General features: G+C 40.5%; 2 protein-coding genes across 2 annotated transcripts; both read left to right on the top strand.

Annotated features, from left to right (window-relative positions):
- Positions 1–73: 73 nt before the first annotated feature.
- Positions 74–3055, top strand: TMEM70 (transmembrane protein 70). Its single transcript, XM_075743870.1, has 3 exons — positions 74–642; positions 1141–1252; positions 2388–3055. Exons 1-3 carry the CDS (start codon positions 490–492, stop codon positions 2837–2839), a joined length of 717 nt encoding a protein of 238 aa, XP_075599985.1. The 5' UTR covers positions 74–489; the 3' UTR covers positions 2840–3055.
- Positions 3056–11436: 8381 nt separating this feature from the next.
- Positions 11437–18197, top strand: LY96 (lymphocyte antigen 96). The gene is made up of 5 exons (XM_075747091.1): positions 11437–11727; positions 13573–13662; positions 14361–14489; positions 15430–15482; positions 17702–18197. The coding sequence occupies exons 1-5, from the start codon at positions 11634–11636 to the stop codon at positions 17801–17803; spliced, it is 468 nt and encodes a 155-aa protein (XP_075603206.1). The 5' UTR covers positions 11437–11633; the 3' UTR covers positions 17804–18197.
- Positions 18198–18406: the final 209 nt, after the last annotated feature.

Genomic DNA, 18406 nt, shown 5'->3' with positions numbered 1-18406 from the left:
GGCTCCCGGCATGCTGTGCGGCGGCGGCGCGGTGCATGCTGGGACGCGTAGTTCTCGGGGGGGGCCCGGTGCCGGCCCGCCATGTTAGAAGCGCCGCGGGGTAGATGTTGAAACGGGGTTGCCCGGGCGGCGTTTCCTGCCTCGGGGCGGACCGGAGCCGCGGTGTCCGAGGGCTTGCCTTCCCGCGCGGCGCAAAGTCCGAAACTTGTTGGCCGTGGGTCCTAATTGTGGGGGCGTACACTTTCGGTCTCGCCCCTGCCCGGCTGTCCCCAGGAATGCGCTGCCAGTGGCATCCTTGGGGATCCGACTAAGAAACGCACATCACTCGTGGGGCCGGGGTGCTGCATCGCCGGGCGGAGGCGCGGTGGAGTCAGGCGGACCTTTCCCGCCGGCGGAACCAAAGCGCGAGGTTGCGGGGCGGCGGGGACTGTCGCCGGTGGCACCGCTCCACGCTCTCCCCTCGCCGGCCGCTGCGGGACGCGGCCCGACATGCTGCGGCTGCTGCTGCGGGCTGCCGGCTGCCGGCGCGCCGCCGCCCCGGCCTCCGCCACCGCCGCCGCCTGGCTGCGGGGCGCCGCTCACCGCGGGTCCTCGGTCACTTGCCGCCACCGGGCGGCTCTGCCCATCGCCGAGGCCCAGCAGGTTGTGTGGGGCGTAGCGGGGGCGGGGGGACACGGGGCCCCGCTGTCCGGGAGGAGCTGGCGGGGGGGAGGACGGCAGTCCTCGGGTTCGCGGCTTTTTCCTTGAGAAAAAAGCGAGTCTAAGGGGGGAGGTGAGGTTCTCCTCAGGGCACGCCTGGGATCAGACGGAGACCTGGCACGGGCGGGGGCTGTGAATGTCTCCCTGCAAAGCCGTGTGCGTGAAAAGGATTGCAAGCTTAGTATTCGTCAGTGGGTTAGCAGATATTTAATGCTAGTTAAATAGAAAACTACTCAAACAATCAATCGATGAATATGTTACTTGAAGTTTGTAGTGTGCTTGGTAGTATAACCTAACTTTAATCTCTAATTTCAGATGCTGGGAATAGGTTCGGGGGCTAGGAGAAACATTATGTGTGTGTATAAACATATAAGTATGTATGTATAAGAAGTGTAGATTGGTACTGATGTTGCTTGGCCATGCACTGCTTTCATTTTTCAGGTTACACCTTTTCTAGGAGTGGCTGTTCGCAGCCTCTGCACATCCTCCCCTCATGAACACCCAGAACATGGAAGATTAGTTTATAAAGGAAATTTGGCAAAGGCAGTGTTAGGTATGTGACTTGAAGTGATTTGTATTGGGTTTTGTTGTTTGTTTGTTTGTTTGTTTTTAATTTAACAGTGTTAAATAACTTTAAAATGCAACATTGTAAAAGTGAATGTTCTCCTTTCCAGCTCTGCTAAAACTGGGATCTTCTGTACAGAAAAAAAAAAAAAATGTTGTGGTGGTGCTTGGTTTCTGCTTCTGCACTCAGGGGTGCGGGGAGTTTGTAGGTGCTGTGCGTCTCTGTAACCCCTCAGCCTCTTTCTGTTTCTCTTGCAGCTTTTGCAGTGCGTTACCTAACCCAATAGCAAACAAAGACTAGCTGTAACTGCTATTTACATTCTATATGCTTTCAAATGTTACTGAAATGTTTCTGAAGTAGACATACTATGAAGTGCACTATCTGTAATGACACTTTGTTGATCTTTCTTTGACTAGTTAATGTTATAAAGACCTAATGAAAAGTAATCCATTGGATGTTTTCTGATACGCATTTTTGAAATGTGTCTTAAAGAAGGAGGAAATATACCTTAACATACGTAATTATCACAGTATCTTAGACTACCGGCTCTCATGGTGGCTTAGGGACTGTGAGTGATCCACAACACTGTCTACTGTCTTTCAAATTGCACACAAAATGGCTGTGGAGTACTTGTTAACATTGAATAACCTAGGTTTTTCAAGTTAGGTGTGGTGGGGGACCAAGCAAGCTTCTTTGTAATGCACACTGCAGATCAAGATTAATTGTTGATGAAGAGGGAAATTCCCAGTCATATCCATTGTATGTGTCCATGACTGGAGTCAAGTTTCTTTTGAAATCAGTTTCCTATCTGTGAAGTGAAAACTTCATAGGTGCGCATAATAGCTAGTAGCTGACTTCATCATAGAAGTAGAGCCAGCTACCAGCTTTGGTGAACCCAGCATGAACATACAACAAACCAGAACAGTGATAAGAAGGCAGGGTTGAACTTTCAATGATTTGTGTATGAGCTTAAAAAAAAAAAAAGGCGGGGGAAGTGAATTTTCAGTAACTTCAGCTGTTCAAGTAATGCCATCAATATATAGTAGCAGAACATATGTAATTGTAGAGATAATTTTGCTTAGAAGTATTAACCTTTGTTTTCATTTTGTTTTGTGTTGTGTAGGTGTGAGGTTTTTCTCTTACTCCACCAGCATATTCAACCTGTTCATGATGCCGTACATCATGCTCAAAACTGGTATTGGATTTGAAAGCCTGTTTATACAAGCTGCCTTCTATGGGTTGATCGGGTTTTTTACTTTTGTAACACCGGTTACTTTGCATGTCCTTACAAAAGGCTACGTGATTCGACTCTATTACAAAGATGAAATGGACACCTATACAGCCATTACATACAATGCGATCTTGGCAGAAAAAGCAACTGTTTTCCATCAGAAAGATGTAAAGATTCCAGACATCACCAAGATGTTTACAACATTTTACGCCAAAACGAAATCAATGCTTGTAAATCCAACGCTTTTCCCGAATCCTCAGGATTATAACCATCTTATGGGCTATGACAAATCCCTTTATTTTAACTTAGAGGAGGAGGAGAAGGAAGCTGATGAAAGGAAATAATTTGAAGATAATGAACGTCACTATCATTGTCCGTGGTGTGGCTATATATGTGAAAGAATGTAAAATTCTATTACACTTTCTTAAGTATCAGATAGCTAGAGTTCCCCAAATGCACTTTGGAATGTATTAAAAAACTCCATTTTTTTTAAACTTGTAAACAATGTGAGGGTTTTCTTCAGAGTTAATGACACAAAACATAGTAAAAATATACACTTAGATCTGTCTTGTGCTTGTTTATTCTTGGCTTGGTTTTGTTGTTAACTGTCCAGGAGAACTGTAAAATGCATGGGCTCTGTGGCAATCTCACCATCTCCGTTTTAAAAGGAGCCATTCATACAAAAAATCGTCAGTACTCGTTACCTGTCAAGTACATAATTAAGCTTTTAAGTCTTAAAGATTTATTGTACTTAATGCAAAAAGATCAGGCTTTTCCTTGATTGTGCTGGTGGTACAAAGGGAGTGGAGATGGCTTTCCCTTCCCTTCCCTTCCCTTCCCTTTGTGACAGTAGTGGTAGCCAGGAGGAGCCTTCAGAAAGCTGACAGGTATTGTTGCTAGCAGGATACCGCAATAATCTCTATTTACTCCCAGCTACTCACTGGTTTCTTAAGCTAGAGTCCCACTCCCAGCAACCCTGTCCCCAGAGGTGGAGAACAAGAAGCTGCTTTTCTTGGGTGGGGGGAAGCACCTTAGTGTAAGATTTGCTCTGTGAATATCCCATCAAAAACTTGCTGTATTTGAATCGACTTAAAGAAAATACTAGCAGCTACTGGTTGGAATGAATCTCAGTTTTAAGATGGGGAAGCAAAAGGGAATCTCCTGTAGAGTACTGTTTAGATCTTGTGCCTTTAAAAAACATACCTCTTGATTTTTTAGCACTGCAAAGAAAGCCATGTTTAGCTCAAGTAAAAAGAGGATTAGATCTTTTTGCGTGACTAGACTGGTTAATTTAGTTCTGCGTTCTAAGTATGCGGAAATGTATTTAAATGTTTTTAGCCCAAGGAGAGGTTTATCATGTAAACTGACAGATACTTGTTTTCAAACAATGAAAGGCCTAAATATTTTGAGGCTTAAAAATTACTGACTTGAAAAAAAAAGACAAAATTAAAATGAATAATTTTCTATTAGCAGTTCACATTGTAATAAATAAATCTGATGCTTGCTACTAATTAAGTCAGCCTGATACTGCAAATAAAGAAAAAATAATTATAGCTACTTTTACAGGTGTTTCCTAAGTTCTAGTAAAAAAAAAAAAAAAAGCATTTAAAAGCCTGCCTGTCTTCCAAGACTATTATTTTAGTTTCCTGTCAGAGGGTGACACTATAGATCATATTAAAACATCAGTGGTTTTAATTGTAGTTGTTCTGACTGTTGAAACAGCTCTTGATGTACTTACTGAGTAATAATAATCCCATCCAGGTATTTTTTAGGCAATTATTTTGTGTTGCCACAGCGTGATTTTGCCCCATTAAGCCAGTATCACTTTATAGGTAACAATTATATAAAAAAAGTTTCCATAAATTATATTGATGTGAGGCCAGTGACGAGCGATTCTGATTACCTGGTCGTACTACTCATCCTTATTGAATTGATGTTTTACAACTAATTAAAAATAATCTTTCCATTCTTTCTGTTTCTGGTGCATTTGCTCTCTTCTTTTTGTGCTTGTGGATAAAGTTAACTTCATATTTAAATCCCAAATACAGGGAGAACAGGCAAGAGAAGGTAAAGGAGAGGCCCCAAAATTATATTTGTGTACCCGTTGAGCTAGATCAAAATCCTCAGCCTTTTCTTCTAACCACAGAAGACTTTCACTGTTAAATTTGAAATTTGGCAGATTTGGATTTAAGCAGCGATAGTAAGAGATATCCATCCCAGTGGCGAAGTTTCTCAAAAAAAGTATGGAAATTAAACATTATTTCTTCTGTTTGTCTTCTGGCAGTGAAATGCAAATTAAGCTAGTAGGGGGCTTTTGCCACATAGATGATTTTAAAAAAATAATTTAAAAATACGGATTTCTACCAGGAGGTAGATGATGATTCTGGTCATGATGTAGTCTCAGAACAGTATTCTATATTTCCATTGTACAGCTTGGAAAGAATAATAATTCCGTAGCTTTCTTTTAATAGTACTTTCCTATTAAAGGGAAGACCAAACTTAAGTAGAGATGCACAATATTCTACCTGCTTCTACCTTGTTTGCTGCTAACTTGGCAAACACGGTTTGGGAGGCAACTGCGTTGTAAATGTTAAAACCATAATATGTGTTCTGGTTGCCATATAAGTATGGCTGTGGCCCCATCCCCGTTAGGGTTTCCACCTCTGCCCATCCTTGTGTATCATCCCAGGGTTCTCAGAATGGACTTTTCTGCAATTTTTACTTGCCGTGTGTACTTGCACGTACGTGACTGGTTTAGATCCCTGGAACTTGTTGAGAGCGGTAGAGACTAGAATTCAAACAACTGTAGTTTGTTCTTCATGTTAGAATAAAGGAAGGGAAATGTGATCCCAAAAGACATCTAGATGCATTTCCGTTTTACTTTGGGTTCTGGACAGTCTGTCTTAATACAGATATTTCACCAAGTGCATTTCCAGGTGGGAAAATCTGAAAATCTTGGTGTTCTCCTAAGCTAGGAAACATGCATAAACCAAACTAGGCCCTCTTGCTACTAAGAAATCCTGCAGGAGAATTGACTGTAGCGTGTGTGTTTTAATGAACAGCTTGCTGTCAAATAATTCCCAAAGCATGGGAATTACTCCTCCACATCCTTCACAATCCTATTAGTTTTGTGAACTACTATTTTCTTCTAGTTTATTTGTCTTCGTTTTTACAGACTTGGTGAAAAACTGTTCGAATTGCCGAAGTATTACTACCTGCTAACATTTTCACCCCTGGAAGTTGCTAATGTTTCTTTGGGTGTAGGTAACTTGTGTATGAACGGCACGGAAGAAACAATTAATTTATAAGATCGAGAGAATATGGTTGTACGCATGGAGATTCTGAAGGGAATTCTGGCGTAGAAGCCCAGTTTTCTAAAATACGTGATTTACAAGCTGCCCTATTTGCAAGACTACACCTATGGAGGCTGCCAGCTCCTGCAGCCTTCCAGTGCCAACTGGCCGCTTGTCACCTGGGTCTCGCATCTTAACCCTGGTACCACCTTCACTCAAACTGCTGTGAAGAGCAGGAGTGTATGAAATGGCTCAAGCCTCTTTCCTAGACAATTGCTTCCTATCCCTTTGCACCCTTAAGAGCTTCCATGAAAGGTCATAGATGACTGCTTTATTTCCTAGGAAAACAGACAGGACACATGCAAATTTTTCTTTTCAGTCTTTGCCTACATGCTATTTTCTTGCCAGTGTCCCTCTCCTTTTTTTCTCAAGTTTTTGGCTTTGTCCACAATATTATTCATTAGTCCCTGCCTGTTCTTAATTATAAGGTACAGTGCTTCTTGTCATTCTTTAATGTTATTTTTTAAATTAAATTATCCCACAACCCTCAGCCTTTTCTTGCAAATGTAAAAAATTCTGATGAGAAAATTATCCCCTTTTGATACTTTAAAGAGAAATCTTTAAAGCTCTGAGGTACTTCACACTCTTAATCACACTCTCTAGAATCAAAAGGTAAGTAATTTCACTAGAGCTTGCTTTATTACAAACCAAAGTCATCACATCATTGGCAAAGATGAAGAAAATCTGAGTAGATTTTTGCACGGTACTGTGAGAGCCTAGTTTAGGTGATGGAAACTTCATGAAATTCTGTTTGTGCTGTAAAAATTAAGAGCGCACATGTGAATTATTACAATTGCTCAGTATAACTTTAATAGGTGGAAACTTGGTAAGCTGCTGCAATTCGGTTGCCCTGGAATCCTGTGGTCATACCACAGATTTCTTCATGCCCCCATGTACAACACAGCCTGGGTGCAGCCCCCCTGAGAAATGGGACAAGCGTGCTAGCTAGGAGTTGGATCCACTATAATAAGATTATCCCCCAGCTATACCGACCTCAGCTAGCAGCTATTTTAAGCAGGGAAGAACAGAGAACAAGAGCAAATGGCCACAAACCATGTCCAGCTGTCTCCATTTCTGGAATACCAGGGTGGACAGCATTGCTGTGGTGTGCTTTCTGTCAGCCTCAGGTAGGACGCAGCCCTTTCTGCTCCCTTCGCCCTCTGCTTTCTCTTCTTCTTGACAACTTTAATGGTTTAATGTATACTTTAGAGTATCACTATGAGCTTTAATCCTAAACTTGGCTTGGAAAGAATAAACCATAAGCCTACTGGCAACAGGCAGAGTTATTTCCAAGATAATTGTTTCCACAGGATACCACCTGGTGTGTGTTTGCTTCACTTTAATAGCCTCCAATGGTTTAATGTGATCTGTTCAAATCAAACCACTAAGCTGAAGTGTATGCAACATTTAAAAAATATATTCAGAATAACTCACATCGCTCTTTTTCTTTCTTTCCACAACTGTTTTCTTGCTTACTCAAATGTTACCAGCTCACCACTGGATCTCTGCTGGTGCGCTGCTCTTGGGTCGGACCCCCCCCGCCGGCACCCTCAAACACTTCGGCAGCTGCATGTAGAGAAGCTGGAGCCTCTACCTCTTTCTAGCATCCCTGGGCTTGACTTTCTACTCCCACTATAAACATTGTCAAAGATGGGATGAGAGGGTTTGGAAAGAGAGATTTACCCATGAATTGCTACAATTTTCTATTCTTCATGTTGATTGCCAAGTGTGTTTTTGTGAACACGTGCCTTATGGTTATATATAGCCCCTTTATACTGGAGTGTCTTCAGCAGCAACCCTAAACCCAAGATCAGAAGTAATAAACTGCCTGCTTCCAGCTGCAAAAAGGTCTACTTCAAAAACTGTCACAAATGGTCCTGCAAGGAAAATGAAATTATTATTGCCTCTTTCTTTATTGAATAAATGTGTTTAACATCTTAAAAGAGTTTTCCATTAACATGAGGTTTTTGTACATGCCAAGAACTAGGACATAATTTTTAATTCTGTCTGACTAACACTTTGAAATGGAGTACTTTCCTCTGCTGTACTGGTATACTGTTATTTATTTTTCTGTGATGGGATATTATGATAATGTATATTATAAATCTTTCCTGAGGGAGATTTCAGTGACTTATAAGTGATTATCTGGTCAAAGTACTCATCTGCAGTCAACAATCCACATACAAAGTGATTATTTTGAAAAGCAATCACAAGTAAGTTAAGCACTTTTTAGATGTATTGAGAAAGAAGATAAAAATATCATAAATCAGTTTAAGGATTTTAACCACAAATCGGTGAGGAGGCTTGGAGTTAAACTTCTGCTCTCACCGTCTCAGATGTAGATAAAATGAAAAGCCAGAGGTATGAAGTCCTAAATTCTCTAGACTTGGATTTATTTTATGTACTGTTAACTGGATATGAGAGTTGGTCCCTACTAAATGTAGTTGCAAAGGATTTCAAAATAAATGAAGTAAATTGTCACAAAACTCTAGTGAAGTAATGCTATTGTGTAGCTCTTCCCACTTCTCTTTCTCTCCTTTTCACCTTCCTTCTGGATCAGAGCATGTAAGAAAAAGATTGTAGTAAAGAAAGAGTATTTATTAAAAATAAGATATATAGAAGTTTATATCCTTCCTTTCCAATGCCCTTCCTATTGACTAAGAAGGGACAGAGCAGACTCCTCACACCCAGAGTGCACTAGTTTGGGCCTTCAGGGAGTGGCATCTCAAGATGTCAGTTCTGTGAATGACATCCATATGGACATCAACAGCCACAAGCATCTAAAATTGAATTTGCTGAAAAGATTTAAAAATGATTGAGGTTATTTTGATTTAAGGACAATTTGACCAGATGCAACGGTCAAGGTTGTAGACTTTATAATCATGGTCGTAAGTGATATTTTAACCCTGATACCAGTAGAACTTACTGATCCTATTTTCCAATAGCCAGCCAGATCCTTTTAAAATGGAGCCTAGTTATGCTGATTTTTTAAGGCATTGGAATAGTCTTGACTTGTGCAATAAAAGTGCAATAAGGAACAGGAGAGGATACAGGTTTCCCCATGTGTCTGTCTGTCTAAACCACCAGGGGGGACTCATTCCTCATCTATATGCTTTACTGCAGCAAGTATCTGAAAAAAACCCCCCACCTACTCTTGAACCAGGTGTAGAAAGTCAGAGTTCAGCAGAGAGCTTGTCTTCATTTATGTTAAAAAGAGCTTATATAGACAATCTTGTAAATCTGCAGCGCTCTTTCCAGTCCGCCCACGAGTGCACCAGCCACCCGACACACGGTGCAGCACAGTACGAGTCTGGCCGCAGAGGGACACGCTTTCAGCCGGGTCGTCGTATATGTCAATAGGGTACAGTCAGTGCCGTCTCACGCCTACTTCAAACTGACCTGTGACTTTTGCTGGATCTGTCCAACTGGCAGAAGACTCAGTGGAGAGCCTGGCTTGGCTTCTCGCTGATTAGGCTCACCCCACATCAGTGGCCGTGGCTTTGCGGTTGAAAAGAACCTTTTTTTTTTTCGGTGGTGATGGTACATGTGCAAGGTAGCTCTTCTTTAGCGGCTGCTCTGTCGCTCCTTAGTGGCTGTCTCGTTACTCCTTTTGTTTTTCCAACTCTTACAGCCTTCCTGATTATTTCAATTCCACTACATGCTTTACTATTTTTAAGCAAAATGTGGCCATTTTGAAACAGAATTGTATTATTGCTATGATCACAAAGGGTTTGTGTGGTTTATAGTGTCCTGTTAAACAACAGTAAAAATCTGTGTGTGATGAATGTACGTACTCTGGCAATCTGTCGGGAAAGTTGTATAATTTTGAATTCCCAGTTAAAAGCCAAATGTTAGAAGTTTCTTTCAGTCTTGAACTCTGTCAGGCCGGTGGGACTCTTCTTCTGGTCTGTAGAAAGATTTGGAAATACTGAATTCTCTAGCCATATTAAATTTTCAAATTTTTATCTTACTTTGTGAATTACAACATGCATTAGCTTATTAGTTGGTACTTTTAGGTAGTTTTAATAGAATTCTCACTCCCATTCTTCTGGGCACAATCAATCAAGTTTTCATGCATGTTGCTATTCCTGAATTATCTTTTGTGTTACATGTTTGAACTTCTGAAAACCAATTTCTTAATCTTTTGCTTTTATCTTTATAATACGTAAAATATTACCCTGATGTGCACAAAATTTGTGAGAATGAAAGCTTTTAGACACTGTGATGGGGAGTGGGGAGAGTCAGAACAATTAAGTTATATTTGTTGTAAGTAATTTTTATTGAGTTTCCTGCTTAGCACAAAACCAAATACCTGTCTATTGTGTGTGCTGAGTCTTTTTCATAACAAATACAATTTCTGATGTCAGAGGGGGCTGCAGACATACATACAAATCAAGTAGGTAACTCATGAGAAAATAATCTGATTAAATTCTGTAGGTCATTCTTCTATAACTTGAAGAAGTTTCCATATTTTATTATATTCAGAAAAAAAAATGCATTTCCTGTTAGATAGATGGTGATTGTGCTCTCTTGAATGAGCTATTGGACTGTTTTTTGATCTGTTTTTGTAGCTGGGATGAGCAATATTGCTGGGTTTGCGCAGTAAAAGCTGACCCAGTTTAGTCCACAGAACTGATGTAGTAGATACAGGCAAAATATGTTATTCTGTGTGCATTGTACTAACAGATAGAAATAAAGGGAAGTATCCAATAGCAAAAATGCTTCAAGAGTTTTTGTTTTAGTGTTTCAAACTTGAGTACCAAAGTCTGCAACGTAGACTGTTTTCAACATCCCAGGTTAAAATCAGGCTCCTAACCTATCTCCAGTGGTGACAGGGAAATTCTGCATTCTTATAGAAACATCTCAGTCAAAATTGGACAGATTTTTTTATTAATTGCCTCATGTTCGGTGTCCGTCTGGACCGGTGCCTGTGCACTGCGCTGGCACAGCAGTCAGTGGCTGGGCTCCGAGCTGCCGGGCAGTGCAGCTTCTCCAGCTGAGACTGCGGGGAAGAGCATGGGAGAGGGTCACGGGGGAGGCTGGGAGGCAGGCGTGGGACTCATCCGTTGTAATTTTATGGATTTTAAAGACTGTTTTCACTAAGAAGTATAACTGTGGTAGATACAGCTTTGAAGATGGTAGCTGACACCGTGCAGGACATTGGTGGTTCTACTCAATGACATGGTAGATGGTTGCGTTCAGCTCTCATTGTTACTTCCATTTGGAAATACGTCATCTAATTACGCTCCTCCAGAGTGCTGGCACGTTCTTAAAGCACGGTGAGCTTTCTAAGGGATTCATTCTGAAAACTCATGCGAGTTATTGACTACCATATCAATAAAAGCATGGACTAGGTTTTCATCGTTTGTGGATTTTTCTCTTCTTTATTATGTGCGGGAAACTCTGTGAGCGTTTGAAATTACGCCTTAATAAATTTTATGTCTGATGAGTCAACTAAACTTGCCCTTCACGTGCTTCTGGTAATCATAATTTTACTTCTCCTCACTTCCCCATTTCACACAGTTTTCTCTTTCATTTTTTACTCACGGCTTGAGCTGCGTCACCTGGGGAAAATGTAACGGGCAGAAATTCTTTTTCTTCACAAAATTTATTGTGATGCTAACTGATAGTGCTGCAGTAGGATTCACTAAGATTGCAGAGAATTTGACAAAATAACTGAATATTCCCTGAAGACACGTGACTGAGGATGACTGTGCTGAAGTTTTGTTCCTCTTTCTCCAAAACAAACTTTTGTTCCACCAAATACTGAGCCAAAAAAGTAACTATGTTTGGACTTTTTCTTTTCATTTTATTCACCCCGGCAGTCAGTGAATTTCTTTGTACGTCGTCAGAGCTAGAAATGTCATATACTTTTTGCGGTAAGTAAAAAATTGCTTATTCTTTTCTTACTGGTGTTCGCACAACAATTACTCTAGTCTGAGGAAATGTGAACTTTCTTGCAAACTTGTTTCTTTGATGAATACAGAAAAATAAAAAGAAGTTCAGCTGCAGTATATTTCTGTTATTAATTACCCTTTTATAAGAATTATACTGCATAGGCTTAAATATTACCACAATGCTGGTTGCAGCAGCTAAGAGAGAAGTTTACTCCCAAGTAAAGCGGGCATGTTTTGATTCAGGAAATAGTAGAAGGTAAGGGATTTAAACTTGTTTTGTGAGTACTGTACTGTATAAATTATCCACAGTGATTTAACCAATGTATTGCAATGAAAAGCTTTAAGTATACGGAAAAAAAAAAGGGGTATGTGGTATTTTGCCAGGCTGGAGGATCAGTTAGGTTCTGGGACAATGGAGCGTGTCCCTCTTTGCTGTGTCTGTATCGCAGGCCACCGGAGCTATGTGGTCCACTGAGTTTTATGGTTGATTCCGCAACAACGTGGCACCTCCCTGATGGCCGTGTGCCTGTGTGGCTCAGTGGCCAGAAGGTTGGCTTCTGACAAGATATTTCGCGAGGAAATGCCCAGGTCTTTTGAAAAACTGCGTGCATTATAGCTATATCAACTGAAGCACAGGAGGGGATGGTTATTTTGGGTACGTTGCTTTACATTAACTCGTGTTAAAAATTTAGCAAGGGTAAAAGTGGCAGTACTTAAGCTTGCAAACCAAACTTTTGAGACCATGGGGAGTTTCGTTTGCCCTTTTTCCTGTGCGTAATTTCCTGTGCGTAGTTGTATCCAAGACGAGAAGCTGACTGCTGGTTACCAACAGCCAGTTTCCCTTTGCACGCCCCTTGCTTTAATCCCCAAAACAGAAGACAGGACCCCTCACTGTAAATCACCCTGCCATCCCGTTTGCTCCTGCCGGCGCAGAGCTGGGCTAGCACAGGGAGCACCCCTTCCCCACCCTGCCTCCAGGCCCACGGCAAGCAGGGCACTTCTTCAGCATCAGCACACTAGGGAGGGCAAAAGCATGCTGAATTGAACAGACTTCTTAAAAAAAAATAATTAAAAATAAAATTAAAAAATATATATATAAAAATAAAAAAATTTAAAAATTAAAAATACTAAAAAATAATTAAAATAAAAATAAAAATAAAAATACTGACTGAAAATCCTTCCAAAGCCTGTCACTGAATAATTTTTTTTAAAAATTAAAGTATCAGCTAATGGGCTCTAAATTTAATTAGATATACATTGTACAATGCTTTATCATTCTGCATCTGACACTGTGCATTGTACAATGCTAGGTGGGTCACCCACAAAACAAATCTACTCAAAGGCTCATTTACATTATCCTGGAAAATGCTCTGGTACATAAAAACATATTTAGCTGTTGTCAGCAAGTTTATATGGATTCCATGGTTTGCATAAGTTGGGATGTTTTCAGCAGAGGGCCACGCTGACTTAATGCTAATAAAAATTTTGTATAACTTCAAAAGAGAAATACAGTTACTTTCGCCTCTAAGTGTTTGTGTGCAAAATATCATCAACCCAACAACTGATTTTCCTACTATTTAATCTCAAAGAAATATGACATTATGGTTGCCTTCTAAACATGTACATAATCAGAAATATAATTTTAAATATATAATTAATGTTTACTATGGATATTTATAGTAGACAATTTTATACTATATACTTTATATTAAATAAAAATTTAAATGTGTATGTGTTTATTCTAAGCATGTATATATGCATGTTTTTATTATTTTCCTGGAGAAGCCTCTTTACACTAACAATATGAAATACTTTTTTGTCCTGTAGATTCTACAGATCATGTTTTCTTGTTTAATGTGACACCTTGCTTCATCATTAACGAATCTGTCTGGAAGGCTTCTCTTACCTGGATTCCAAGTCAGTCCCTTTTGACTAGACAATTATATTCTACAAGTGAAAAAAAAAAAAAAAAACAACGAGCAAAAAGTTGAAACGTTATCCTAAATGTCCAATTATTTAGGCCATCAGTTGCTGTGATTAAAAATGGAATAGATAAACTATGGCGATGGACAGAAATGGTGATTTGTGGAAATAAGTGTGTTTGAGTTTCACTTGTTTGAGCAGTTAGCAGAGCTCTGCACGCTAACTGGGACTGGACGTGCAAATCGGAGACGGTTTAGGTACACAGGCATTCATCTGGAAGAAGCAGACAAGCAGTTGCAGCACACTAAAAGATAAAGATAACTTTATGATGGCATTCAGGACAGTTTGTTTGCAACACCTGCTTAAAACTACAGGTGTGGGATCTCTCAGAGTCCTCATCTGAGTATTTATTTGGGTTAGCTGTGGAGCTGAGCAAAGTCTATTACCTTTGCAGAAGAAATTAAAACATTTTGAAATTGTTCACTCAAATATTTTTTAAGAATGATGCTTTTTGTTAAAAAACCAGTTTGTTTTGTCTGGAAATAACATAGTTTTCAAGATATGTATTTTTGTGGGCAGTCTTTAAAAAAATCATATTTCAGAGAAAAATAGATTTTATTCAAATAGCGTGTCTGCGTATGTTTTACCTTCCCTACCAGCTACCTTTTTCTTACTTGCAATGCCTTAATTAGGAAATGACATCACCTTTTTGAAGGTCATCTTCAATGTCTGGTATGATGGTGTTAAAGCATTACACTGGAAAGATGTCCTCTGCTGCGGAGCTGACGACGAATATTCAATTTGCGGAGCGCTGAAAGGAGGTCGGTGCAGAAAATATACGGTGCCTTTCCCTTGCCTGGCAGGTTCCCTCCACAACAGGGCCGTATCCTGCCAGCCCTTTTCACCACGAAGCAGGTTGCTTAAGGGACTAATTGATCGACCCATGCAGACAGATATTTCTCTCCACAATCTAGATCAAATTCGCTTTGTTTGGCAGGCAGCAGACTTCAGAATAGGCAGTCCTCCAGTGCCAGAACCTCACTTAAATAGAGAATTTCCAAATTCTATGCTCTAACATCCTTGTACTACAATTTCCATCTCTATGAATTAGAATTACTAATATCCTTCATCTCATTATAACGCTCCTATTGTTAACATATCTAAAATGACATGGAAAGGCTACATTTGACTGGACTGTACAGAAGACTGGAGAGGAGCTAGGAAAACTACTAATAGCCAGAACACAGTTTATTTAGGTGTGTCTAGGCGGTTTTTTAGAGAGGTTCTCTACACCCATATATAATGATTTTTTTTTTATTAAAGAAGAGTCAATCCTGTCGTAGGGGCTAACCAACATTAACATGACACAGGCTTGGATCCAGACAATTCAGGCAGGATGTCTGACTAAAGGCCAAAAAGTCCTGTAAGGAAGTCAAAATGCACAATCCATGTTTTCTTTAAAAATTAATGTCATCTCTCTTCAGTTATCATTCAGCTGAACTACTATTACAAGTTAAGTTATAGGATGGGTCTGTAGGAGATGTTGCAGGAACATCGTGGTTAATTTCTATTTTCTAGTGAGTTTTAGAGAAATAGGCAGAGCTCTCGGAGAAGAAACAGGTGAGGGCTTTATTGCTGGAAGAGTAAATGGCATTGGCACTGCTGCTGCGAGATATGCCATATTGCTTTGAAGTTATTTAGGAAGTTTGACTGATGGCTTTATAATTAACCATTTATATTATAATTATCTCTGTTTTACAGAAACAGTTGCAACATCCTTTGACATTAAAGGTGCAAGAACAAAGTTTCCAAAGGTACTTTTCAGTATTTTATATAAATAAATAACAATAGTAAAATCATATACTTACATGTGTATATTTTCTGAAAAGAGATATTCACCCAAACTGTCGAAAACAGCAAAAGGAAATGTCAGAGAACTTATGCTTGAAGTGATGACTGCAGAATGGTAGCATCTCTGAAATGCTAGGTGTCCTCAGGTTATTATTCCTCTATTATTCCTCCTTTATTTTATAAAAGAAAATACCACAGATATCAGTTAAGGTCACCCTAATAATTCCATTTTGGTTTTGTGAACTATTGTGTTTCCTTTTACCTGTTTGAGTAAATCCGTCCATACTCTTTCTGCCCATTTCATTCTTTATTTTATGTTCTTTTCATGTGCTGGTCTGTTCCTCCCCGAAACCCTTTTCAAAGATTTAAAGAGGGATAACAATATCCAGAAGAAAAAGCAATGCTCCAGCATTAAACCAGGAGCAACACCAGTCCTCAGGTTAGCCCACTCTCATCCAACACCTGCCTCATCAGCTGCCTGAGCCCTCTCAAAACCCTTACCATCCCTGTTAATCCCCACAAATATCACTAAAAGAGGCTCGTACTGGTACAAAATTTCCAGCGTCCCCTTAAGTCAAAGCTCATGGACCTCTAACAGTCCTCTGCGAGCCCCAGAGCTGGTAGTAGACAGCAATGTCCCCGGCCATAAGCAGTCCTCCTATAGAGGAGGTGCTTATTGCAGACCTGACACTTCCCGACAGGACTCTGCCAGAGCAGGACCTAACCCTAATCATAGCCTTTGCTGTAAATTAGGAATTCTTGCAAGTGTTCCAGTCTTTAGATTAGTCCTAAGAGCCCTTCAGCTACCAAGTGCTCATCCCCAGTTTGCCATACCACAAGAGGAAGGTGACAGGTGTCAGAGAAGGTAGGGTAAGATCTGGGTTCAGTAGGGGCCACCAAACTATCTTCTGTCCTGGTGCCTACAAAAGTCTGTCGGTGTGAGGGTGTGAAGGTGGGTAGCTAGACAACAGCTAAACCTGGGGTGATGCTGCTTTATGGATCAGACTGCTGGATGTGCGTAAGCAAAGCGGTGGGTCTGGAAGGGATGCTGCGCTGACGAGAGGACTGGTGTTGCTTACAGCAGTGTGCACTGTGAGAAACCATGGCTGACTTAGAGCTGGGCTTACGGCTAAGGTTCAGGCAAGCAGTATCCCATTAGTCAGGGAGGAGATGCTCCATGCAAGGAGGTGAGCTGGACCCTGACAGTGTGATTTAAGTAGGCAGCTTGATACCTCACATTAGGAGAAGTTCTGGCTATATTTTGATGAGGGACTGAAGGATGACTACAGCACTCTTTTCACATGGGCCCTTCCTCCCACTCTCCTCTCTCTAGCATATTTCATCCTAATCTTGTCATCATATCCAAACTCAGGACACACTTTTTGCCACCAATAATAGTATGAGGTTGCTTTAGCTTTCATAAAGCAGATGTTTGATGTATTCACATCATACGTTCACTATAATTTGATGATTTTGGTAAACACCACTGAGGCTGAATAGCAGTTAAATATCCAGTACATGATCACAGCTGGAAACAAAAGGATGGACTGTGCAGCACAACAAACTCTGTTACAAGACTGGTCAGAAGCTCTGTAGTTTGTAGCCAGGAGTATTTCCCTAGGACTGCCTGTAAAATACAAAGGCTGTTATTGCAGCTACCTACGGTCTGCATACAGGTTTTGGGGCAAGACGGTGGCAGAAAGTCAACAGAAAATGGAGGCGTTGATAGGACTGAATCCTTGCTGGATGTAAGTTAAAAGGGCTATTAAGGTTACTGCCTCACAAAAAAGCCCATTATTGCAGAACGCAGCCTGGTCTATCAAGTCACTTAATTACTGTTTGTGGAGTCAGAAATGTTACCCAAGAGAACGGCTCTGGAAGGGGGAGCAGGGGGGCCCTCGGGAGCACAGGACTCTGGATTGAGAGAGGACCCTGAAAAGTGCAAGCTGATCAACAGCCTACTGCTGTTCCTTACTACCCTGGTCATGAGAAGAAAGCAGAGCACTGGTATTTATGTACACATATATCTGAATATACCCATGATAACAGTCCCTGATGGGAAACTTTCTTTTTCAGTCTTAACAGAAATCTCCAGAACCATTCCAAGCAGCTACTTGGACAAGAGCAGGCAGCATTATGCATTAATTTTCTTTCTTTTTTTTTTTCTCCTTGCTTGTTTTAGGGCAATTATACCATTATTTTACAAGGATTCTCTGATGATTCTGACAATAATATGGTCATATGCTTGAATTTCACCATGATAGTAAAACAAGACACTTTCTGAATGCGACAAACATTTCAAATAATTCCAAAATACGGAGGTCACTTCCTCAATCAACTGGAATCCGAGCTGCAAAATAATAAGCACACTAATTTTCCTGAGGTAGAATACACCATGCACTGTCTGGATAAGCTATGCAATGGATAGTCTTAGCCATTTATAAATGGCACTGCTGTAATCAGATGCTCAGCCAATATGCAAAAACTCTCTGGGAATCAGGCGTCCTGATTAATCCATGGAATAACCCTGACTGGATGCCAGGCTGAGGACTGCATTTTGGTGCTGTGCCTTGAGTACTAAATTAATCTAAGAAGTTTTGAAGTTCTGAAGTGCAAGAATCAGAAGTTCACCAGCACTCAAAATATAACAGCATTTGAATCTAGAAACCCTGTTGGCTTGTTTGTTTTTTTTTTTAAACAATAAAATTTGATTGTACAATCAATTTGAGAAGTGTTTTTGATTCTCCTGTTATTTTCTGATTATCTTCAGAGGTTTCCTAATTTTATTTGCACCGAGCTGAACCAGGGGAGTAACAATTTGTTATGAGGTGCTAGCTGATGTGAATAACATCCGAAGTGGAACACGTTCCCAGTTACACTGATCCCG

The sequence above is a fragment of the Balearica regulorum genome, chromosome 2 (genome assembly GCF_011004875.1).
Source record: "Balearica regulorum gibbericeps isolate bBalReg1 chromosome 2, bBalReg1.pri, whole genome shotgun sequence".
Classification (NCBI taxonomy): Eukaryota; Metazoa; Chordata; class Aves; order Gruiformes; family Gruidae; genus Balearica; species Balearica regulorum.
This window is presented reverse-complemented; position numbering and strand designations above follow the sequence as displayed.

Coding starts and splice junctions, on each gene's coding strand:
- TMEM70 (XM_075743870.1), top strand. CDS start 490: ATGCTGCGGCTGCTGCTGCGGGCTGCCGGCTGCCGGCGCGCCGCCGCC. Junction 643..1,140: donor CCATCGCCGAGGCCCAGCAG/GTTGTGTGGGGC, acceptor TTCATTTTTCAG/GTTACACCTTTTCTAGGAGT. Junction 1,253..2,387: donor TTTGGCAAAGGCAGTGTTAG/GTATGTGACTTG, acceptor TGTGTTGTGTAG/GTGTGAGGTTTTTCTCTTAC.
- LY96 (XM_075747091.1), top strand. CDS start 11,634: ATGTTTGGACTTTTTCTTTTCATTTTATTCACCCCGGCAGTCAGTGAA. Junction 13,663..14,360: donor TTCTCTTACCTGGATTCCAA/GTCAGTCCCTTT, acceptor TGCCTTAATTAG/GAAATGACATCACCTTTTTG. Junction 15,483..17,701: donor CAAGAACAAAGTTTCCAAAG/GTACTTTTCAGT, acceptor TGCTTGTTTTAG/GGCAATTATACCATTATTTT.